The sequence below is a fragment of the Boleophthalmus pectinirostris genome, unplaced genomic scaffold (assembly GCF_026225935.1).
Source record: "Boleophthalmus pectinirostris isolate CB_2022bp ecotype Guang Dong unplaced genomic scaffold, ASM2622593v1 HiC_scaffold_18, whole genome shotgun sequence".
Lineage (NCBI taxonomy): Eukaryota > Metazoa > Chordata > Actinopteri > Gobiiformes > Gobiidae > Boleophthalmus > Boleophthalmus pectinirostris.
In genome coordinates this window covers 13,308,941-13,335,808 of record NW_026571133.1, presented here as the reverse complement: position 1 = coordinate 13,335,808, position 26,868 = coordinate 13,308,941, and the positions used below count along the sequence as shown (strand labels likewise).

Genomic DNA, 26,868 nt, shown 5'->3' with positions numbered 1-26,868 from the left:
AGGGGGTGCACCACTAGCTTCAATGTTCCACTTGTGGTCTCATCAGGCCACATTACAGGACAGATATGTGGAGAAGTGATCATGTATATTTTGTCATGGTATCTTTGACTACGAAAAAACGTGATTCAATAAATAAAACGTAGATTGATTTACGTCTAGTGGAGCATTCATGCCATACTGTGGAACATTTAAGGGAACGCATTATCACCAATACAAGTCATGTCCAGAAAAGCCATCTTTAATATAGTCATTATTGTTACAGGCTTACACATAACCACACATATTTAGAAAAAAAAAAGAAAATAAGAGAGACAAAAAGCCAAAGGGGGAAAGGACCAAGTCATGATGAAAGATGTAAAAGGAGGAAACAGCAGAAAATAAAAGGGAACTCTGTGAAAGTGAAGAGAGGAGGAGCGGGTCGAAACACAGGAGGTGCAGAGAAATCTCTCAAACAGACAATCTGCTTTTGGGCAGCGGGAGCTCATGACTAAGAGTGTGTAAATCAGAGAATGAGAGTGCAAAAGTGCAACGTATCAACAAACAGACGGCACACTCAGGAGGGAACTCAAAACGAAGAAAAACAAACATTCACAAATCAGGCTTTATGCCCCAAATAAGCCTTTTTCATACAAGTATTTGAATTTAGGCATATATTTAAACTAGGCCTGTCAGAATAATTACTATACAAATGAATCGATCAATGAGAGATAGGTGGAGCAACACTTCTCGGAGCATAGCGTGCATTTTCTATTTTCACACTATTTTCTAAGATGGTAAGGGACGAATAAGTAACTCTTGGTTAGCCTGATCTCATCAGATCTCAGAAGCTAAGCAGGGCTGGGCCTGGTTAGTACTTCAATGGGAGACCACTGGGAAAGTCAAGTGCCACAGTGAGGCGCCAGTGGTTGTGTTCTTAGGCAAGACATTTTACCCACACTGGCTAGTATGAAAGTGGAGTGAGTGTGAATGTTGGTGGTGGTCAGAGGGGCTGTTAGTGCAAATTGGCAGACTCGCTTCCGTCAATCTGTCCCAGAGCAGCTGTGGCTACTTTGGTAACTTACCATCGAGTGTGGACAGAATGAATAATACACCAAATTGTAAAGCAATTGAGTGTCTAGAAAAGCACTACATAAGACTAATGCATTATTTATTTATTAATCATTAACCAACAAGTGTGTTATATGTGTTTTTTAAATTGCAGATTAATATTAATATCTTTCAAAGAGATTAATTAGATATTTATAGTCAATAGCCCTGTTTTCTCTCATACACATGGCATTTAAATTGTGTATTCTGACAAAGTTTATTCATTAAATGTCAAGTACTTCATATATAAATAAAAGTATTGGCCACCATGCTCTTGTCTTGATGGATGCTTTTTTTGGAAATTGGCACTGGGGTGTGCCCAACTATGGAGAGTTGAAAAAGTTTATGCCAAGTCAGTGTGAGGTCTCTGCTTTGCTTGGGACCAGTACAGGAAGTTCACTAGCTCAGTGAAGTAAGCTACACAAACTCCTGAGGTACTAGATCATAAATTATAATCACATATTTCTATGGAGTGTTCTCTATTCAGGGTTTTCAGCTTCCTGTTACAGGTGACATTTTGAGGACTTTTCACTATTCAGATATTAAGTTATATTTAGTTTTAAATTGCCAAGTACAATACCCATGGATATTGTTGTCACCAGACAGCACAATTAAATGAAATACACCCACAAACCTGAGAGCCTTTTGTGTGGCCTGGCTGCTGTAGTTTTGGTTCCATTTTGCTGCTTCCTTTCCAGTGTTGAGGATGAAGATGAGGGTAAAGCGCTACATCTTTGTGAAGGGGAGGGCGATGGGGAGGGCTTGCGGTCGGACTGGGAGGGAGAAGGGGTGGAGGAGGGTCTTCTGTCCAGGGGGGAGCGCACCGGGCTGGGACGACCATCCACAGAGGACGGGGAGGGGCTGGCGCGCGGTGTGGGGGGCCCGCTGCTAACCCTACCGTTCAGGAGTTTTTCGGATGAACGCTGGGAGGGAGGGGGGGTGAGAGAGGAGGGTTTGTGGACGGAGGGGGCGGAGTTGAGACGCATGTGGGACCCAGAGCTGGTCCGGCTCAGACAGGGCATCTTCTCCAGGCTGACCACCGGAAGAGACACACTGCACAGACACAGGGAATACATTGGATAAATGACCATATTATCAGTTTAGTTAGAGGTGCACTGTGTAACCTTTCTGTTGGGGTGTCTGCTATAAACTTGTCTCTATGAAGGAGTTATCATTTTGAAAATAATGTTCCAAAGTAAGGCATTAAACGTGTATTCTTGTATTTATTCAATTACGGGTGCACAAAAACCTTGAAAAGCAGCATTCTCACTTTGAGCAGGGTCACCTCTGGTCCCCACAGATCTGACCTGTAACTTGTAACCTGATTGCAATAGACATATCTCCATGGAGACAAGCAGGTGGCGAACCCTTGACCGGAAATTTAACATAGTGCACTTTGAAGTTTCTCTGCTAATAACCCCGTTGGTGTTACTAACGAGCAACAATGGACCAAGAATCGAAACAGTGGTCTAATTGTAAGATTGGTGGCTCAATTCCAGCTCTGACCAGTGAGCATTACATTGTGTCCTTTAGCAAGACACTTCACACACCTCATAATTATGTATTTATTGCGTAAGTGATTAATGGTGATTTCAGAGGCCGTGGGGAGAGGAGGATATAGTTTACTTCTACTGTGTATGGAATGAGTGAGTAGCGCAATAAATCAAGATAATCCAAACAGCAGTATAATTTAATTGTCAATTGCTTTGATGTTTATTGCCCTAATTTGTCATTGTCTAAAAACAACAGACAGGCTGCTGATTCATCCCCAACAGTATTATGGAGCAACCTGCTAAACAACTGCACTAAAATATGCTTAGAGGTCCTATATTACCTACAGCTGCCGTTTACCTTTTCTTCTTTAGAGACGGGTAATTACAGGCCTGAAATTATCCAAATGAAGGTGTATGGAGGTTAAAAAAACACAGTGAAGCATTTCCTGTATTACCACATGACCTCACAAGGTGGAACACAGTTTCTGTTTAAGAAAATAAGTAAAATAAGAAAATAAGTAAGTTAGAAAATAAGTAAATATGCAGATTTGTTTGTTTAACTTGTGTGAATGAAATGTAACACAACTCCAGGTATGTTTTTGATGAGGAAACAACATTAAAACATCAGAAAATAGAGTAATATGGGCCCTTTAATAGCAGGAGCCAACCAGCATACTGTCCTCACCATGTTTTGCTGCGGGCTCCCTTGGGTGGGTAGACGGCGAGCGGTGCCTTGTTGAAGCGTGAGTGCGGGTAATCTTTGGGCACCCGGAATGCCAGAGTATCGCCCGGGCTGGGGTTAACCGCCGGGGCCACTGCGGGGGTCTTGGGCTTCATCGGGACAAGGGGACCCCGAGACGGAACCGGGGAGCCATGGCGCTTTTCTGAAAATTAGACCAAAAAAAGTGTATTTTTAGATTCTGTGCCAGATGGAGGGGCAAGAGTCAGTTTTGAATATTGATTACACAGTACTTTCCACTGAAATGTCCAAAAGGTAAATTCACAAATGTTGAACCTGATCATTTCTATTAGTGACTGGGACCTAGAACTCGCAACCTTACAGCAATTTTAACAATATTAATTTTAGCTGCTAACCATCATTGGTCTATAGAAAGTTCTGAAACCCAGCAATACATTTAAAGAGGGGGTATTACACTTCTATGGGTTATTAATTCTAAACACATAATATATTTAGATCAGTGTTACGTTGATATGTAATAAATTTCAGTTTTGGGGTTTTTGACACTACACTCCCCTTGCTCTCTGTACTCACTCCCCCTTCAGACTGCCCTCAGACCTAATGAAACTACTGCAGATCACATCAGATTTGTGAAGTTGCAGTGTATTGTTTTGTTTGTTTGTTGTACTGTTTTTGAGTGTGAATGTCTATATTGATGGAAAATGGCTGCAAGAACTTGGATGATGCAGGCTTCTGTCTGAGCCTCACACAGGCCCATACTGCTAACCATAATGATGGTTCAAATAGTGCCCAGGACAGATCCCTAGATTACTCAAACATTCATGGATGACATAAAAGCTTGTCAGGCATGTTTTTAATGAGGGAACCACATTATAACATAGAAGAAAGCTCCAAAAGTCAAGTTTGTTTAACACCCCTTCTCTAAAAAGCATCTAAATCAACAGGTTATACAATCTCACTGGCAGAAATTTGTATCTAATATTTGCATTTCATTTACATCTGATTAACACCTGAGTCTAATAGTCAGTGATGCAGTGGGGTGTTTTCGCCCACTTGTTTTTGACTGTGCCAGATGGCCGTGTTGTAACACAAGACTGAAATGTAGTGCCAGAAAGCTTTCACAAATAGAATCCAGTATTTTCAAATCAATTGGGCATGCTATTCTCTAATTAACAACTTGCCTGACACCATGAGAAGTCTGTTACTACACAAGGGATAGTAAGGAGAGGTTTCTAAATATATTTTTGAAGAGCTCAGAACAAGATACAGGATCTCCATGGAAGCTGAGATTCACAAAAACAAACTTATTGGACTGAGTTACAAAACAGGAGGATAGAAGTAGGAAAGGAGAGAGGAGGAAAGACTTACGGTTCTTACTATGCATGTCTCTTTGTGGGGGGTGGGACGGAGAGGAGCAGGGGAGGTGGTCCGGGACTGACTGTTTCTGTTCACAGGGAAACTACACCCCAGCTACCTGAAGGAAAACACACAGGTCAACAAACAAAATAGGAAAAACACAACCTCAAATGAAGATTCAAATTCTCTAATTGCTGGTTGGGATAACACATCATTCTACACATCTATAATAGAGATGTGGTAATTTGGTGACTTGGTATCGGTAAATAAGCATGGTGCATTAAAGGGACATTACTACACAAAGTTGATTCTTGTGAGTTTTAAGCTATGTTATAATTTTTTACCTCCTCAAAAACATACTCGGAGATATGTTTTGTTTCATTCACACGCGATGTCAGGAAGTGGTAGTTTCAAGTTAACAGCTACCTTTTATGATAGTTAAGTAGACACAGAAATTTCCAGGGCTGAAATTGTCCAAGTGATTCTAGTGAAAGGGTATGGAGTTGAAAAACACAGTGGTGCACGCTTGTATTAACAAATGACATCACGAGGTGGAACAGAGTGTTTGAGAGAAGAACTCAGCCTAAATATACAGGGTTTGTGTGAATGAAACAAAACACAACTACAGGTGTATTTTGATGAAGAAACAACATTATAACAAAGAGCAGAAAACAGTGTAATATGGGTCCTTTAAATACACATGTAACTAATATTGTATATATTGTAAAATATTAGAAGCATGGCCACTCATTTTCATTCAAATAAACTTGTATCTGAGTGTTTAAAGTAGGGAAGCAAAATCACTGAAACAACCGAATCAAAATCATACTTGAGTTGGCACAATTATCAGATCAAAATGAAGCATGTTTCTTCTTGTGATTCTGTATTAGTTCACGAAATCATACTTCAGTCCTTTTTTAAAAGCTAGTAGTTTGACAATGTGTACTTATCTGACTTTTTAAACAGTCCTCATACTATTTTTTTATAAAATTTTATTGAATTTCTTACTAAATGTGTGCATTTCTGGCTGAAAAGAAATAAAAACAGTAGATAAATGTAGTAACAAATAGCCTTGACCTCTGTAAATGAGTGTTGTAGAGTCTAAACAGTCTGCTGCTGGGCTCTCCAACTGTGCATGTTTGCTTTGGAAGAGAGACATTAAAGAGCTGCAAATGACTGGGTGTGATAGAGAGCCATGTATTTTTGTATGAGTGACGGTCTGCAGCAGGTGTTTCATATGACAGTCATATGCAGCACATCTAATACATGGATCCTATAGTCTGCATTCTGTTCACTGGGGTCTTATGAATGCATGTTGCAGAGGACTGCACATCTATTTATAAATGTCCATGAGGAACAATCTATGAATCATCACAAAAAATGAATACAGAAAAAAAAACAACAGAGTATTATAACACGCAAAGCTCTGGACTGGACAAAACTGGGAAAATTTCTTTTTTGGTACCGGTACAGAACAATTGTTTTTAATAATTTACATAAATATTTATTACTATTTAAACAAAACTAGTAATTTATTTGAGCTGGAACTGCCTAGGAATTTTCTAAAACACTGTTTAAGAACCCAAGTAAGGCTGCAAAATGAATCAAAGTCCAAATGTGTAGATTGCATGGTGTTGTATCAGCTGCTGCTTTATGCTAAACACATCAAAAGTATTAGTACTATTAGCCTGTCATGATAATATTACATAGATTTATCGTTCAATATATAACTGGAAGAATATTTTTAGCTCATTATTTATTGTGTGAACAGTGTCTTTGCAATAGTGGGTTGATTTTTGTTATTTTAGTTGTAATATGATAAGTAACTTCTGCAGCTGGTTTCATTCTGCTATTTATTTGTTGTAGCTTAGCCTTTAAATGACACTGTATAGATATTTTTTTTAAAATACAGTAGTTTTATTATTATCATTTATCGCTATACTTCTCTGTAGTAATATATAGTGCGTCAAAATTAGTTATAGTGACAGACCTATATATGTCTAAGTGCTGCATTTGAAATTAGCCCTATCAACATTATATGGCATGTAGTGACCTAAATCTGTCTCCAACTGCATGCTGTAGGCAGTGGCAACAATAAACAAAGGACACAAGTGTGCAGTCTGAGCGACAACTTCCAGCAGGTGTTGCGTACAGTATTAACATGTAATGACTAAAAATTGTATGTGTAAGTAATCCAGGCTCCCATAGCTTCATTGATGTCACAGATTGCACGGTGCAGTTGCCGTTTGTGTGTGTGCATGGGGCAGGTGTGTAAATAGGCCAGTGGATGCAAAGTAGCAGCCAAAGCAGCTGTATTCAGAGTGGAGGGATCAAGGTCCACGTTTGCAGGTATGCAGCAGTCCAGCAATAACGCTTTTCAGATTAAACTGTGCACCGATGAACACTGCAAAATCACACTGCAAAAAAATCACACTCAGCTGCTCATTTTTCAGTTAGACGAATGCATCCAGACACCAGATGGAAAACGCAATGTTGTGCAATGTTGAAAGCATAGCGTAATTAATTGCATGCAGGGGCACAAAACCAGGCTTAAATGACTATCCCGGTTTAAGCCAAAAGAAATCACATAAATTGGATCAAATTTATACAAACTGATGAGTAAGCTCTCCAAACCTGAACAGAGATAGAGTAAATTTAGGCAACTTCACACACAAAAAAATCCTAAAGCAATAATAGTATTTTGTTGCAAAAGACAGATATGACTTTTTATACTATTATATTTTTTATACTAATAATAATAAAAGTTGCCATCATTGTAAGCGATTTGTGTCATTAACAGAGAAGTCGATAGTGTTGTTGTGGCACTAGTAAGTGAAACTTTATTTTGGTTTGATCCTCAATCTGCATTAGATACTATATTGATAATTAAAAATGTTACTTTTTAAAAATACAATAGCATTTTTTCAGTATCAATAGAGTGTCAAGTTTCAACATAGTTTCATTATTAGTATTTGGGTACTGATTCTTTTGACAATGCTACAAAGTCAAAATTTTCTCCTCCAGTTCTACAACAAGCTAAACAATAAAACAGTTTAAAACATGTACTACTTCCTTCTTAAACCATCATAAAAACATAAAAATTATTAAAATCAAGGGTTGTTTCTCTCTTAACATCTCATTCTTAATTTTAGATTAATGCAGTTTCAAAAAGTATATTTAAACATGAATTTGAGTGACAGTTAATTCAACAATAAGAAGCAGGCTGGGAGCTCATCATACTGATTTACAATACATGGACGACTTCCCAGGCAAGGTCACAAGCCAATGGACCACAAGGGCACCCACTCCACTTCATGCTCTCCCTGCATGCTTGTCGTTATGGTGCTCAGCAGACTGCTCATTGGCTAGTGGCTCTTCCAGGGGGCGGGACCAACTACATGATGAGGAAGTGAGTGCTTCAAAAGCTCAGCTGGGTTTGTTTACATTAAGCAGGCAGCAGCAGAGAGCAGCAGTGAGGAGTCAATTCATTCAACTTATTCACAAGCAGAGGATGAGGCTGGTAGATGTGATAAAAAAACAAGCACTGCTATGACCATTTTGTTAGAGCTACTTTTATAATTAAAATGCAAATTAGTTTTAGCAAGTAAATAAAAACCTACATCACTTTTCTGAAACAGCATTTGCAACATCTGCTTTTACTGTTTTTTTATTCTGTACTGACTGAATTTATAAATATTATGAACTGCACTGATTGTACAAGAGACTGCACTGCTGTTATCTGTCTGTCTCCGTCTATCTGACGTCTACGCACCTTGGACTGCGCAACCAAGAAAGATTTTCCCTACTGGGACAATAAACTTTATCTTATCGTAAACTCAGTGGTGGAGCATAATGAAGTAAAAGTAGTGAAATAATGTACTCAAGTATAAATTTTAGGTCTCTTTACTTAAGCACATTTGAAGTTGGATACTTTTTTACCTTTACTTTACTACATTTGAGAGCAGGCATCTGTACTTTCTACTCCACTACATTTTTGAACAGGACTGAAAAGTAAGTAGTAAAGCTTTTTGTTTTTTTTTTTAGATCTGTTAAAGGGCTGAGGGATTTTTAACACATTTGTAATTTAGGACAAACATAAATATAGAAATAAAAAGAGCTAGGAAAAAAAAAAAATCAATCAAAATCACAATATTTTAAGTTTTATTAGATCTCAAACTCATGCAAAATACTTTTACTTTTGAACTCTTTAAGTACATGGTACAGCTACTTTAATACTTTTACTTAATTAGATTGTTGATGTGATACTTTTACTTGAGTATTTTTTTTTGCTGTGGTATCTGTACTTTTACTTAAATAACAAAACTGAGTACTTCTTCACTGCTTAAACTACTACAGGAAACTACAGCCAACCAGATTGTTTCAGTGCAAGAACAGTACACAAATAAAAGCAATTACTGTATGTCTATGCATCATTTTGTGAAGTATCTCTACAAATGTCCCTTGTGAGATTGGGAATGTATGAGGAAAAATAACGTGCATACAGGCAAGCACGATAAATAATGTTGGAAGGATTACATCAGTGATACATAAATAAAATAAATCTCTTGTAAAAATAGTAGTATAGCATCAAATATAAGCTATAGTAGAAAGAGAATTAGGAAAAGAGCTGGGAAAGGGAACTATAAGTCTAATTTTATGTTTAGTTGCTTTTTCTAGAGCTGCTTAAATTACAGCCAATTAGGTTCACAATTAATTAGGTTATAATGACAATCCGTCACGAGTAATCAAAAATAATTAAACAGAAATTATTCTTAGCTGCATGTGTGGCGGCTTACGTACCAAACCTCAATCAAAACTTGATTAATTGCACAATTTTACAGCACCACCAGACCATGCGCCACAAACTAAGACAGGTGAATCTCTACAAGAACATTAACGAATAGCTCTCTCTGATGTCTGATTGTCTTCCACTGTGTTATGAAAGCACTAAAAGCTCTTCAAAGTTGATATTCCAATGCAAATGCACTGTACTCTCCATATGCTGAACCTGCCTCCTGCTTCGTACCCAAGTGTAGCTGTGAAAAGATGGAGTGAGAACTTACTTTTGAGACACAAATTAATACTTGATTGCGATGAAAAGATCACAAAGGAACAAAAAAGCGGCCCTTATGCATATAGCAGCAGCTGGCATTTTAATTGGCTCGAGCTTCAGCTAATAATCAAGAGAAGACCCGTCCGCGATAACAATGACAAGGCAATGCGCGGGGACTAGAATTGAAATGGAACTAGACGCGGCTGCTGTGGCTAAGGGCAAAACTTTTCAACGAGATTATGTGAAAAGGCCAGACTGTGTACACCGCAGCTTGTCCTTACGCAACAAGATTCGCACACACAGGGCCCTACACTTGAACTGAAATCAAAAGGAAATGCAAAATTGTTTCTCAACCCTTCCGCGGGAGCTCATTAATCAGGGACAACAGAGCGGCGGAGGACTGGAGAATGGTGAGAGCAGAAAGGCTGACCCTCCCACCAACAGGAAAAATATGAGCCTTTTATCGTCCCTACTCTACTTACTCTGGCATAGCAGGCCCCCAGCAGCACTGGGTCAAAACTGGAGACACGAGAGGCTAGGAATTCACACGGAAAAAGCACTGATGGAGCTCTGTACAAATCACTATAAGATCATGAAGAAAGAGTGGTTTTAGTGAGCCATTTTATACATCTGGTTTGAATTTAGTGATCCATTTGGATGCATTATTCCCCAAGGCCTGCAAATGTTTATATATTACAAACGAGGAGTGAATGATTCGAGGAAATCTCTAATGTAGTTTGTTATGAAATCATAATAGAGGGTTTGATCGTTTAAAGGTGCACTGTGTAACTTTTCTGGTGGTGGTGGTGGTGTCAATGTCAATAAATATAGACTATAATCAAAAATGCATCTGTAAACTAGAAAAGCACTCAGAGAGCGCAGACCTCCACCAAGGACTACCCCCATTTTTTATATAAATTGCGATAAAATCAGTCTTCTGGATCAGATCCGGATCAGCCTTTGGAATATGAAAGAGGATCCCATTGTCCATCCCTGAGTCAAATTTCATGGGGTTTGGTCAATAATTAACTGAGATATTGAGAAACAAAATTTTTGGCCCCATTTACCACAATGTTAACTAAAATTTCAAAGTGATCCAGAATCCAGGATTTCTTCCAGATCACCCCCAAAATGAAATCAGTTCTTCCTTTTCACATTTCCAACAAATCCTGAAAATTTAATCAAAATCGGTCCATAACTTTTTGAGTTATGTTGCTAACAGACAAACAAACAGACAAACAAACAAACAGCCAAACGCCGGCAAAAACATAGCCTCCTTGGCGGAGGTAATCAATCATAGAAGTTATTATTCAACCTTTTATGACTTAAATCTTGTAGTATACCCACTAGTGCAAAGAAAAAGTACATGTGATAAATACTAACCCCAAGAAATATTGTTCCAGCTTTCATATACTGAACAATAAGTCGATAGTAATTATCATGACAGGCCTAGGTCCACTAGCTGCTCGTTATTGCTCTGCCAGGATTGTTTTACTGTATAGCATTAAACTTGCTTATTCAACTGTATTTTTTATTGCTAATATATTTTGTATATGATGCAGGGTCACCTCTCCCTGAACGTGACTTGTAACTTTCCAAAAGTTCTGACAAGATTCTGTAAATTGTAATTTTTGTTTATTTTCTGAATAGTTTGTGGACTATATAAACAAGATAAAACTTTACTTTATATATGAGTCACCATGTGTCAGAGATGAGACTGGTCCATCTGAGGAATTTACCAAAAGTCAAGTGTCTAAAAATGAAATGACTGTCTATTTACGCCTTAATATTTAACCAATTATGAAAAGGATATCATGTCTGCACACATTGCTAGTGCTAGGCTACTACAGTAAACATCGAAAACAAGGAGGGTCTACTGTTGTAATTCATTAAATGCAGTTTGGAGTAAGTGTGCAGGCTTTGTCTCATTTTCTATGCTACACAACAGGAAAGCAATGTTATCTTAAGCCCTATAGATGGAACCAGTATAACTTGTATTATTAATCTTAAATACTCAAGGTATAACTCCCTTTAAACTAGCAAATTTCTATTACACACATTTGCAGTTTTCTTGTTGAGAACGTGCAGCCCACACCTCCAGAGAAAGGGATTTATTAAATATCCCAACGGGACCACTTAGGCTAAGCTTTAAGCACAGGGCTCTAATGGACCATATAACACACATTAATACTCATTTCAAAAGGACACAGGGCAAAAATAAAATACTGACTGTCCAAGTTATAGCATTAAAAGTGTCGTTAGCCCCTCCCTTTTCTTAAGCAAAGCTACACATGCATAACTCCACACTGTTGACTCCAGGGCATTCAACCCCCACAACAATTTGCCTGTGTACTTACTGTAAGCTGCTAAATTACTGCAGAGGTCGGGCTATTTATGAGAGGGAAAATTATGGACAAAGAAATAGACTGCAAAATATTATACACATTTAAGTGATGATATTAATTTTTTTAATTGCATATTTTTCCCCTCATGTAGAATATTTTGATTTGATTTTGTCTTAATAAAAACAGATCAAAATGGATTACAATATTAATAACTTGAACATTAACAATACAGACTTTTAATCATTGCCACTCAACACAGTTAAGTCTTTTTTTCCATCCAAAATCTGAATTCTGCTCCAAACCGCAAACATTTACTGACAGTTAAATAGACCCAAACAAGTTGATGATTGGAAATAACTGGTTAATTGCACAACCCAAAACTGACATTTTTAATCAAGTTTAAGTGGAAATTTAAAAGGCCTTTGCTGCTATCAATGCTTCCATTGCATCTGAGATAGTCAGGACTAAATCTGGATTTTAAAAGGGCCCATATTAAACTAGTTTTTCCATCTCTGTTATAATATTTATTCATCAAAAATATACCTGGAGTTGTGTTTTGTTTCATTTGCAGATTTAGGTTGAGTTAATCTCTCAAACAGAAAACAGTTTGTTCCACCTACTGATGTCATGTAATACAGGAAGTGTTTTTAAACTCCACACATCTTTACTGAAATCATTTGGATAATTGCAGCCCTGGAATTTCTAATTTCAACTAAACAAAAGTTAAAACTTGAAAAGTACCGCAAGGTGGAGCAGAGCATTTCAAGTTTGGGGGATGTAATACTGTAATAAATGATTACTCAAGCATGTGTGAATGAAACAAAACACAGCTCCAGATATGTTTTTAAGGAAGTAACATCATTACATGGCTTAAATTTAGCTCACAAGAGTCACTTTTGTGTAATATAGGACTTTTAAAAGGTTAAATTAAGAATAAAACCATGATTACAACTTGCTCACTATATGTTACAATTGATGTGCTTTGTACAGTTTTGTTAAATAAAGCACAGTACTTTTGTTACACATCCCATGTCTGTACATCACATTACTGTATACAGCAACATGTAGAAATGAGACAAAATGTCGATAAGCGAAATACATCAATACACAGCCCTTTTGAACACAAGCTGACAGAGCAGTCTCATGTCAGAATCATAGCCGTGTGAAATGTGTCGAGCTGTGGAGACGCAGAGGATGTTTAACAATAGAGAAACGCCTCCAACGTGATAAGAATATGAAAACAGGGTCAGAGCCTCGAGGTGGTCCGTTCAGAAGAGGTCACATGGAGCAGTTTTAGCTCACCCCTCACATCTCAGGCACAGGCTTCTATTGAATATGAATGAAAAGCAGACACCGAAAAATATATCATTGCAAAGCCTGTGATAATAATAAAAATTGAGGACTGGGAGTAATGTTAATTATTTACAGGATAATAGACCAATTATCTAATGCATCATAGGCTTATGTTACAGCTGGTCACAGGGGAGATCCTACAACAGGGCTGAACGATTTGAGAAAAATATCAAAACTGTGATTTTTCTGGAAAACATTATGATTGTGGTTAGATTCACAAAATACATTTTGATAAGAGAATTATGTTCACATTTCACATTTTAAACGTGTCCGGAAGCCTTGACAAAAACACTGAAATATGAACTGACACAACTAATACAAGAATTTCAAAACACGTCTGCATAGATCAGTAGAGGAACATTTAGTTGTTTGTGGAGGAAATTACGGAAATTACAGTTAATACATATTTAGGTTGAGTTCTTTTCTCAAACAGAAAACACTGTTCCACCTTGTGATGTCACATGTTAATACAGTGCTCCACTGTGTTTTTAAACTCCAAACACTTTCACTAGAATCATTTGGCCAATTTCAGCCCTGGAATTGTTAATCTCTACTTAACAAAAAGTAAAAGCTAGTATGAAAACTACCACCTCATGACATCACAAACACAAGAGAGTATTTTGAGTTTTGGAGATGTAGACAGACTAACAATAAAGGATTAACCAAACATGTGAAGGAAACAAAACAACTCCAGATATGTTTTTGATGAGAGAACAACATTCTAGCATGCCTTAAAGCTCACAAGAGTCAATTTAGCATAATATAGCACCTTTAAGAAACTAACCTTTCTGATTTGCCAGTTGTATCCATTAAAATTTTGATTTCGATTTGACTGTGGTTGATCTTGCAGTCCTACTTTATAAGATCGGGACTCCCCAGGCACTGCACTGATGTCGCCCACTTCTGTTACCCACTGACACATTGGCCCATTGACATTAGCATGAGTCACTACATGCACAAGGTGTGCATGAGTCAGCTGAAAGATTGCCCCATTGTTTCATCAGTGTCTCTGGAGAATCCCTGTTCTGCTCTCCATGTTTGTGTAAAAATACTTGTGTGATTCTGACCTGTTGTTACCCATCTCTGCATCTGTTAGCAAGCAGTAACTATTTGGTAAGATAACACGTAACTGTGATTCCTATTATATCTGCTGTAGATGTTTTATATTAAAAGGTGCATTGTGTAACGTTTCTGGTGAAGGGTCATTCAAATGCTTTACTGAGTGGAGATGTTATTGCTTTGTCTTGAACGTTTCACAGTATGGTATTAAACCTTTCTATCTCCATGGAGACTAAATCAGGCCAAGTCACAGGTCAGATCTGTGGAGAGGCAACCGTGCTCACAGTCAGAATGTCTGTTTTCCAAGGTATTTTTGAGCTATAAAACCACCTGTAACTGAATAAATGTAAGGCAGAGCTGTCATACTGTGGACCATTCCAAGCAGAGCAGCGACATCTCCATAGAAACAAACAGGTGACGGACCCCCAACCAAAAAGCTACATAGTGCACCCTTAAGATTTAGTTAGTTTATTTTACTTAACACTAGAATCAACATCTCTACTAACATTTTCTGAAATGCTTTAAACTACAGGGTTTGCAGCTTACATAATGAAAAAAAGTTGTTTGCAGAGGAATTTTAAGTACATGAATACAGCTTGAGCTATTTGCTAATCTTGACTGTTGAAGTTGCATTCAATTTGTTTATTACAATAGTGCCTGAGATGAGGAATCAGAATTTCAGTTTTCTGCAAAAATCAGGAACAGTCTTCGTGAAGATGTGAGACAGGTCTCTACTCTGACAATATTTAAACCCAGGCTCAAAAAGCTTCTATTTTGAGTGAAAGGATTTCATCTTGACACGTTAATTTTATGATGATGATTTATGGTTATATTTGTTCGTATCATGATTTTAATGCATTTATTACACTGTAAAGCACTCTGTGGATGAATTATGCTCTATAAATAACATTGCCTTGCCTGTGTGTTCTAGTGTGTGTGTGAAGAGCCTGTAGGGGGCAGAAGCACAGCTAAAACAACAGCACGTGCCAGGAATCTGCTGTGCATATGTGTGTGGCTCAGATGCCACTGACCTCTTTATACTGAGAAAGAGCGAGAGAGAGAAAGTGTCTGCTACTACTACACTACTGCTGCAGCTTCTACTACAACATTACTGCTACAACAGCTATAGCTACTACTACACAACCGCTACTGCTGTTGCTGCTACTGTTACTATTACTACTACTACTACTACTAGTGCTAATACGGTTACTGCCACTACCACTGTTTGCTTTGCTCCTCTGAGGTTGTGAATGTGAGCTGGGATGTGAGCAAGCTCATTAGGCCTGGTCATGTGACTTCGGCTGGTGCACGTGTCGCTAACAGACCAAAGCAGCAGCTCAGGGCCACAGACTATCAGCCTAACAGGGTGCACAAGGCAGAGGGGCAGAGGGGCAGAGGGGAGATGGGGATGAAGAAGCATTTTAAGGTGTTGGTCGAGTTTAGGGACATATAACATTCTAAACTCATTGTATGGCTGCTTGATTATGGCAAAAATCACTTTATTATTTGACTTTTTTAGCTCATATTTGAAATTTCAATTATTTTCCATGATTAAAATGTAAAAATAAATAAATACTATGGTGCTCTATGTTACTTTTCTGGATGTTGTTCTGCCAGTTGCTTGTTTCCATGGAGATATTAATGGTTCACCTGCAATGTTCCACAATAGGGCATTAAACAATATATATCATGCACTTATTTAAACACATGTTTTTATTGCTCAAAAATGCCTTGAAAACTTGCATCCTTACTGTGAGCGAATTCGCCTCTCCATATATTTGACCTGTACTCTGGCATCAATTGTTTGTCTCCATGCATATACAAATTTAATGCCATACTATGAAACATTCTGCAAAGCAAAACAACAATATCTTCATGAATACAAACCACAAAAGGAAAAAGCTTAAGAATAGAACTGAAGTAATGTACCTAATAATAACATTTTCTGAATTTAGACAAGTACAAAAATGAAAATGTTGTAGCCTCTTTTGAACATTAAAAGTGATTTAGGGGGTTAAGCATTTTACCACCAACCAGAAGATCTGTGGTTCCAGTCTTACTCAAGTGCATATTGGACGGATCAGTGTACGAATGGTTTGTTTTGGCACTACTAGACACTTGTAAAAATAGCTTTGTTGCTGTACTATGATAGCCAGCTAAATATGCAGATCACGCAGATGATGCTACGGCAACAACAAAGGCCAAAATAATTAGTAACAGTATTTTGACATTATAATCGGGCATCTTGTAACACTTCTATTGTGAAGTACATTGTATGAAGTTCTTGTCAATAGAGAGCCCACTGGACTAATTAAAAAACCAAAACAACACCCTTTACTTGTTTGGATGTTGTGCAAATGAGCAACAAGAAAGTTGGATGACTATTACAGTTTCCATAGCAACAAATATCCACTGACTGACAGCTAAAAGTGTGTGTGGCATATGTGGCTAGACTGTAAAAGGCAGTCACAGTCCCCTGCCAAAATATGTAGCATAATTTATTTTTGTTATTGTGTAGCTTCCTCTTATTCAAAGCAGTCTGCAGTTTCCCATTGATCTGGTGTTTTATGTTTTGTAAATTGGAGCTGCCGTATGTTATCCAGAGAGGGGACATTAAATTGGCTCATAAAATGCTTTACTGAGCCCAATCTAGTTAATTTTACATAGTGAATTACCTTAGTATTCTCTCATGGCTTGTGAAAATGTCTGATTGGATTGGTGATAAAATGACACAACTGTTTGTTATACAGATGTAAACGTGTGTGTTTTTATAATGCCTTACACTTGCAAAGAGCATTACAGGATTGCCCAAGTCTCTCAAAGCCTCACTGTTGTTATTATTATTTCACTCCATACCCAGTGATGGTAAGATAATATTGATGCTGTAGTTGCCCTGGGGTAGACTGATGGAGGTGAGGCTGCCAAACTGCTCCATAGGTTCCTTCAAATCCCAAATCCCACACTCCACATTCATACTGGGCAATGAGACTGAAGTACCTTGCTTAAGAACAGGACACTATGGCATAAACTTCGGGGAACTGAACCTCTGATCTTTGGGTTGGTGAGGTGCTCTAACCACTAAACCGCAATGTTTAGCAACCATAAATATCATTACATTAACCCCTCACAAAAGATAAACTGGTTTGAATTTGTTGCATTAAAAAGTAAAAAATGTGCTATACCTGCAAACATAAAAGATCTATAAAGAATACGACACCATTACATTTTAACAACAGCAAATTAAAAGAATTAGCTTGAAAAATATTATATAACGTATTTACATTTGCCACCAAATTTTCGTCACCTCACAAGCTCGTGATCAAACAGTGACAGTCAACACATGCGAAGAGTACTGAAGTGCAGTTAAGGACAGCAAAATGGCAAGTGTTAAAGTGTGAAAAGTTGACAGAGAGTTTTCAAGTAACAGTGAACGACCAATTATTTTTTGTTCAATGTAAGGACCGTGCGGTTTGTCTGATATGTAAAGAAAGTGTGGCGGTTTTCAAAGAATATAATCTGCATCGTGAGGGTCATGCAATTCTGTTATACGTCCTGCCTGACCCCGGCCCCCCATCACAGCCAGGAGCGATAATGTGTACCCCAGAAAAAAACGTTTGGTGACCCCTGGTATAAAGAATTGGACTAAGTGACTAAGAAGTGTGAAATCATCCATAGCGTTTGGTTCCAGTCAAATGAGGCTCATGATGCTAGCGGTTATGGGGCGAATTTGGAGCTGAGTTTATTATTATGAATAAGAATTTATTTAAGGCTAAAACAGATAAATAAAAAAAACACCAGGATCATGTAGAGCGGGTTAATACAAACATTTTAAGACCAAAATAATGAGGCTCACAGCAGCAGTTACAAAGAGAGTGGTGACAATTTCCCAGTGTAAGGAAAGACGAAGGAGCCGGGAGCGCCCCCATGAACACTAGAGGGTTGGCTATTCCCATTTATATATACAGTCTATGATGGCTACCTAAGTAAATGGCTTGAGTGCTTGTGTCTTCAAGTTGAAAAATGCCTTGTAGATAGTATTATATACTATTATAGTGAGTAATTCTTACCATAGTGTTTGAGTATGCCCTGAGGAGTGACCACCTGATTGCAGACATGGCAGACAACAAGACACAAATCCTCCAGCGCGAGAAATGGGCTGCAGACGAGCATATCTGTGAGAGAGATAAGAGAAGAAGAGAAACAACGCCTTAGAAGAAGAAATCACTCAAAACGGCCCTCAACAGAAACATAAGAAAACAAGGGGAGTGATAACTTGACTAAGCTTGAGTAGCTTACACAACATAGCAGAGATAGCCCACTGCAACTGAACTTTTCCCTTCATTTCACTATTACGAGATAATTATTTGACATTTTACGCAAAACTTAATTACAGATCTTATAGTCAAGTCTTGTTGGAGTAACTGAACTTCTAATGCAATGAGCTGATGTAAATGCTGAAAGCTAACAATGTATAATCAAGTAGTATTTTGCAGGGAGATGAGAGTTTGATTTTTTGTTTTTCTTTTTGAAATAAGACCCTTGCCCTTCAAAATCAAGAGAAAATCACAGTTTAATCACAACAACGTGAACTGAACCTATAGCTATAGAAAGTATTGGAAAGCGCATTATGGAAAGCGCAAAGACCACACAAACTCAAAACTGAAGCTTAATTGTCCTATATTACACAAAATTGACTCTTGTGAGCTTTTAAGCCATGTTACAATGTTGTTACATCATCAAAAACATACCTGGAGTTGTGTTTTGTTTCTTTCAAGTAACATATTATTAGTCTGTCTACATCGCGAAAGCCCAAAATGCTCTGCTCCACCATTTTCACATTAACAGCTACCTTTTACCTTTAGTTTAGTAGAGACGTTTAAAAACACAGTGGAGCACTTCCTGTATTATATTTCCACTTTAGAGTACAACCTAAATAAGCAGGGTTTGTGTGTTTAATATGTGTGAATGAAATAAAGGTAGATAGGGATGTAACAGTAACCAAAACATCATGATATTATCATGGACCATCACAATATATGAAATTACAAGTCTCTTTGCTTAAATTAAAAGTTATGGTGCAGCAATAGCTAAAAAAAAAAAAAACACACAGAGGGAACTACATACACCATGATCCTTTGCTCCATTTCAGTGTAGACTATAAGAAGAAATAACAGTTCTTGTCACAACATTTTAAGAGAAAAAAGCAGCATATTAACAATTTTGTTCACCTCCACAAAATATCACAATAAATATCGTACCGTGAGATGTATATCGTGAAAATACTGTACAAGAGATGTGGATATTGTTACATAAAAAAATAGTGAGCCTCTCCACCATATCGTGAGCTTTCCCACAATGTCACAATAAATATACTGTGAGGTTCATACTGTGACTATATCGTATTGTGAGACTTGGATATCGTTACACACCTAGTGGATAGGTATTTACAACATTATAACATAGATCAGAAAATAATATAACACGGGCCCTTTAACAGACACATAGTATGGCGCCAAACAAGCAATGACCACAATGTAAAAAATGTTATTATCTTCAAAGGTATGTGATGTGATGGAGAGCTTTATCTTCCTGTTCCCAAACAACCGCACTGTCAGAAATTACAGCACTTATTACCATGGGGCCTAGGATGCAGAAGTGTGTATTTGTGTTAGCGTTGAAGGGAAATCTGAGAGTGCGCAAAGGGGTGAATGTCATCAAGACCTCGCTTGATTGGCAACCTTCCAGTCGTTTAGAAAAGGAGAGGAGCCAGGCGGAGGATGCTACGAGTCTATTACAATATATATCTGAGTGGATCAAGGTTAGCCTCCTGATAATGACATATGTTCATAATGTGTGCGTAATTTATCCCATCATGGAGGTCTGACAGGACGCATTGAAAGGTCAGAGCTCAGCCATTAGTTATAAATGAAGGCAAAGATAAAGAGGTCCTATAGCAGGAGTGCTGAATGAGTGTGGATTTTGTATAGTGGACATTATGTAGAGCATCTCACACCATCGAACACCAACTAAGTGAAATAACATAAGAAGTATTGTGATAAGATCCTGTCTCATTAATAATTGCAGCCTTCGCAATTTGAGAACTGCGGAAACTAACTGTGATTCAATTGTAGGGCTGGGTATCATTAAGAATTTGCCAATACGATATATATCTCAATACACAGGCCACAATACGATACTTATCTCAATACAGTGCACTTTCGATTCAATACGATACATTTCAAATCGATTCAATACAGTTCAATAAAAAATAATGGATCAATCATGGCCCTGATACTAAAAGTGTTTTTTAAACCACTTCTTGTGCAAAGTTCATATGAAACACACCCATTTTAATCCTCAAAACAGTGAAAATGTCAAATGTGTTGCATAAATGAGTTTTTCACTGAACAAGCAACAAAACAGCAGTACTGCAACAAAATAACTGAGTAAAATATACCAAAAAATACTCTTGGCAATATATTGATACAGCAGACCACGTTATCGATACTGTATCATCACATTAAACGATACCAATATTTCAATATTTTTGCACACTCCTATTCAATTGTGATATACTGCGTAGGGATGGATCGATCCAATACTGGTATCAGATATCCACGGTGATATTGAAATGTTTGCTGGCTCGGTTATTAGCTCCCAAATGTCGGTTCAGTCAATATCCTGGTTGGGCATATAAAATTGATGTAATAAGATTATTTACTGGTTGCAGCTGGGACAGAAAGTCTCAAAATGTCTGAACTTTTATTTATACAAATCTGTTCTGTAGTTACATGAGAGATAAATAACAGCTACATAACACATTTGGATCAGTTTTGTCTTATTTCATTTTTGTATAAAGAAAGTCAGTGCTGTTTTCAGTCTCTGCATCGGTAGATTCTTAAATCTTTAGTATCAGAATTGGTATCAGAAATGAAGAAGATGGATCAGTGCATCCCTAATATTTTTACTGATACCATTATTGATACTTTGGCTTTAAGTATTTGCCGATACCCGATATTAATCAATACCAGTCTAGGTACGAAAAATGACACTTCTTGAAAACACAGCTAACTTATTACACAAAAGATCTAGTTGTTTTATGCAACTGTTTTTATTTATTTTTTATTTTATGTATTTATTTTGGGCAAGTAAAGATTTGCATTCTCATACAATGGAACATATAACATAAGTGAAATCATAATAGACATGAAAACCACAAATAAATAAATAAATATATATATATAACATGCATATTGGCTAATAAATAATAATATTTGTCAATCAGTAACATTTAAATCAAATTAATACAAATTTTCAATGCAACCAACGTGTTTCATTTAAGATGGAATTACATGAGAAATGTCGCAAGTTCTATAAACAAACCAGAAAGTGAAAGTTACATTTCGGTGCTTTTCCTTTATTTAAAAAAGATTTTCAACGTAATATTTGTAGCGCTGTGAAGAAAAAACAAAAAACTGACTTGTTGACCGACTTTCACTTTCTCTTTCTTGTATAAAAATGTAACATTTCATTGAACTCTAGCTTTGTTCATTTTATGGTATATTTAAGCTATGGTCTTCAAAGTTGGTTTTCTCCATCAAATCTAGCTAACTTCTTGATGTTTACAGCAAGAACTGGCACATTTTCTTGTAAATAAACTATTAAAGACTCATAAGACAAGCCCACAGAGAGTGTCGATAAGAAAAACTAAGCCTATTTGCAGCTAATGACATCTTTTCAGCTTATACTGGGGCAGAAGGCTTTTGTGGGAGTACCGAAAAAGTAAGAATGCAATTTCCTCTGTATCTGCCAAAGCAAATGCAAAGTAAGTGTGCAGACTAATAGTGTGTGTGGCTCTGTTTCTCTACTGCCAATCACTGACAAACCAGAAACCAAACTACACAGTCAGTCTTTGGTGAACAAGCAGGTTTTTCACTCACCAACAGCCATCCATCACTGAATGCCTAAACATGTGGGGACTGTAAATTAGGGCTGGGAATCACAGGGTCCCCCACGATTTGATAAACTAAGCAATATCTGGCTCACGATACAATATTATCACGATATGGCGATACATGTCATAATCGATGTATTGTTCATCATAATCTTTGATATCTTGTCATTTTAAAATCAAATGCATTTTAGCAACAGTATTTTTTGTTAAATCACTACTTGTGCAAAGTTAAAGGTGCATTGTGCAACTTTTGTGCTGGAGGGTCACCTGCTTGTCTCCGTGGAGATGTTACAGCTTTGTCTTGATTATTCCACAGTATTGAAATAAACCTGGTTAGCACAATGGAGACAAGTTAATGGTCAGATCTATGGAGAAGTAAGCCTGCACATGGTAAGAATTGATGTTTTTCTATGAATATTTTAACACCTGTAATGGAATAAATGCAAGGCGGATGTGTTTAATGTCATACAGTGGAGCATTTCATGTAAAGAAATAACATCTCCATAGAGACAAGCAAGTAAACCCTCTATCTTGGAAGTTACATAGTGCACTTTTATGAAATACGTCTATTTTAATAATCAAGACAGTGAATATGTCAAGTGTATTCAACATAAAAAAGTATCCTTACACTAAATGAGCAACAAATCTGTAGTGCGGCTACAAATAATTTGCTAAAAAGATACAAAAAAAATACTCTTGCCAGTATGTTGATAGAGCAGCCCAAAAGAATGAAATTGTATCACCAAATTTAGTATCACGATATATCTATATTTTTATATTTTATGCACACACCTTCTGTAAATTAGACATTATTGAAAAGTTATTGAAAGGAGGAAGTAAAGAGTTAAACGGGACTTGAAAAGGGGAAAATGTGTCTTAATAAAAACATAACTAGAGCTTCCTGGCTAAACTGAAGACAGTGATGGTGTCAAAGACATGGCAGTTATTACATTACATATTAGCCCAGCTGTAGCACTGAAAAGATGGCTTAAGATAGCGTTCCAATAAGAAAATGAATTATCTAAATTGGTTTAACTCGTAATTTAAGAGCTGTAAAAACACGGACACTGAATAACAGGAAATAAAAAACTATTGCATTACAGAAATTCACAATATTACACAAACCACAAGGTGAATTCAGGACACTAAAACTTGGAACATACCAACTGTCAATTACACTTTAGTAGAATCTTTAGTAGAATAGTAGAAGTTAAAATATAACCTCACAGTTTATGGGGATGGAAAAAGTTTGTGTCAGTAAAGGTGAATTGTAATATTGTTTTACCAGGGTAAATAGTGCATTTGGTCAAAAGACATTACTACTGTGTCAACAACTGTAAGCAACAATACCAACAATAAAATATCAAGTGGTTCAATACAACCATATCTCACTAAGTGGAAGGAAAAGGTTAAGTCTGTCGCGCTTTGGCACATTCAGAAGAAAAGTGTCACATTTAGGCTTATCTCTGGTGTCATATACTATATAAACTACAAGAGGAGACTTTTTTCTAAACTCTGTATAGCATGATAAAGACAAAGAACTTTAAAAATCTTTACTTCATGGCAGTCAACATATAACCTTAAGGAAAAATAGAAAACAGGAATGTGAAGAAAAAAAGAATGCCAAGTCAAACTTAATAGACAGGGTATTGATAACCTACATTCTTAAAAAGACAAAAATTCTTAGTAGAATTGATTTAATACCTCAGATGCAACAAAATCCAGGTACTCCAAAAAAGTAAAATTCACACAAAAAAAAACAGTATACCGGTAGTTAAAAAGGAATTAGTTTAAATGGCCAAAGCTAACATGTTTCGACCATGACTGGTCTTCATCAGGACTTAGTTTAAAAAGTGAAAGCATGGGGTATGGCTTTTAAGAAAACACACCAACCAATGGTAAGGACACATGTTAATTAGAGGAACACAAGGCAGGTGCAAGACATGCAACGCGCACAGGCAAAAAAAAAAAACCCAAACAAACAAAAAAAAAAAAAGATAATAATACCAATGAAAAAAATTAACAATACAAATAATGAAAAAAGTACATATAGCATTTATATATATGTATTTATTTAGAGAGATTATTGATATATGACAGATTTAATACCTTATTTTATTCACAGCTTTTATTTTACCATATTGGATTTTTTTTACTACGTCATTATTCGCTGTTTTATGTTGCACAATATTGCCAAAGCACATTCCTAGATTGTAAAGTTTTGTTCACAGACAATGGAAATAAATCTTTTTGATTATTATTTTTGATTATGACATAAAAGACTAGACTAGAGAGAATTTTATATTAATATGCCAGTAGGTTTTTGCTGAATTGTCACCCTTAATCCTCACCATTTATCCAGGCTTAGAGTTGGCACAAAGATGATCTGATTGGGCTCGTTTTGATACATTTTGAAGCACAATATATTGCTGAAGTAAATATAGACATTAAACCATAATATTGAAACCAAACCATAAAACAGAATTATCCACCAAAAATATTCTAAAAACAAAATGGGAGCTACCATAAATAAACAATAAAATAAAAACACTTAGTACTAGTCAGTGAATGTGGATTGTATATCCTCTGTCTGTTTGCTGCCTGTAAAAAAATAATAAAAATAATTCAAAATGCCCATGCATTGATACAGATGTACACCGAAAAGTTACTGTTTTTCCAGTAGCTAATGGGTATCTAAAAAAACAAAACAAAAAACCAAACTTCATTTGCATGTATAATTAGTTATAAAAGTTCATAATTCAACCTTTTATGGCTCAAATCTTGTCATACTGCAAAAAAATAACCCAAAATTCTCCACTGGTACAAAGAAAAAGGTATACAAGAGAAATACTGACCACCAAAAATAATTGTTCCATCTGCCCTTTATTGAACGATAAGTTGATATATTTATTCTCATGACAGGCCTAGGTATGATTTCAATTTTCTAGTAACATGAATCCAAAATATTACATGTAATTCTTGGACTTGCCATTGTAAGGGTCTAAAATGTGGTGAGTGTTAGTGAAAAGCCTGGAAACAGCAGTGGTAACCAACACAGAAACATAATGCGAGAATGAATAACTATCAATCAGTGCGCCCAGTTCAAAGGCAGCTTTAACTGTCCTCTCTGTGTTTTACCTGGCTTTACACCAGACCCTGCCGCGCTGAGAGCATAAACAAGCTCCAGCACTTAGGAGGCAACCCAAGTACAAGCCAAAGTTACAAGGGAAACTATCACTCCTACTTCAAAAGAAAGAGAATCAAATAAACAGCCAGGCCTTCCATTCAGCTTTCAACACAACTGAACTTAATACAACTCAGTGTTTTTAATCAGAAGTAAAGATATGTGGTCAAAATGATGCCCTTTTTTAAAACATGATAACCAAATAGCGAACATTCAACATATTTTCCACTAGTTTATTGCCAGTTCCAACATACTGAATACAGAAATGAACTTCGTACACTCATGTAGTAAAATTCGCAAAATAACTATAACTAACTCAATAATATATACATTGTATTGCCAGCCAAATAAGAATCACTTACCTTACCAGTTTACATGTGCATATAGGGCAGTGAAATTCAGGGTTTCCCAATAATACGGGAGACTACGGTGGTCCTTTCATAGTCTAAAAACAACCTGGACTAAACATCAAGAAATTAGCTATCAGAATTTTCCCTCATGCTCATTGTATTATCACAAACTTATGAAAAAAATTGTGCTTAAGATTAAATGAGTGCTTAAAGTTGAAATATAGGCAGTATGTGACATTTATTCTTTAAAATAAAATAAAACTAAAATATAAAATTATTAAAAGAAAAATTATTTGTCATAATCTTTAAAAAAAAAAAATATATATATATATATATATATATATATATATATATATATATGAGAAACAGTGCAATTAATAGGAGTTTAGACTTTGGAGGAATTATTATGACAAATCTAACATTTATGTTCACAAATTTATGAAAAAAAAAATGTACATAAAAGCCAAAATCACAATTTATTAATACGAGGAAAATAACCCCTGCACAGTTCTTTCTGCCAAGTAATTTCAATCAAGAATTGTGGTACTGAGCAAACACATAGAATGACTTGATACCGGATAGAAAATGCCCACTGTTTCCAGCTAATGGTTGCAGCAGGTTGTCATCATCTTTTCACTGTCTGTGCTGAGAGACAAAGTTGAAGATGGCAATCACCACAAAAGCTCCATATACTATACTTTACACTGCCAACCTGTGCAACGGCTCTAAGGACTGTTTTAACAATACCAATCTCAATCCATATAAACAAGATTCAATTAGCGCCAAAGCTTTGAATGTCAAGTTATACACCTAGTTAATGTTGTCCTAATATTAAAAAAGGCTTGATGTTTAATACAGATTTCAACACACACACAAAAAAAATCAAAATTATTAACAGATGTGCACATTTTATGAAAAGAATAATATTTTCAACA

General features: G+C 36.5%; 1 protein-coding gene across 4 annotated transcripts in view; it reads right to left on the bottom strand.

Annotated features, from left to right (window-relative positions):
• atxn7l1 (ataxin 7-like 1) overlaps positions 1-24,254 on the bottom strand; it is a 44,147-nt gene extending 19,893 nt beyond the window's left edge. Inside the window, exons 1-5 of one of the 4 annotated variants that reach the window (XM_055153656.1) lie at positions 24,104-24,254; positions 18,513-18,617; positions 4,648-4,753; positions 3,265-3,463; positions 1,721-2,139 (exon numbers count right to left, since the gene is read on the bottom strand). In XM_055153656.1, the coding sequence (XP_055009631.1) occupies positions 1,721-2,139; positions 3,265-3,463; positions 4,648-4,663 (634 nt within the window). In that variant the 5' untranslated portion in view covers positions 4,664-4,753; positions 18,513-18,617; positions 24,104-24,254. Of the gene's footprint in view, positions 1-1,720; positions 2,140-3,264; positions 3,464-4,647; positions 4,754-14,170; positions 14,324-18,512; positions 18,618-24,103 lie in introns of those variants that run through there. The other 3 variants (XM_055153658.1, XM_055153657.1, XM_055153659.1) reach the window with 3 other exon arrangements.
• Positions 24,255-26,868: the final 2,614 nt, after the last annotated feature.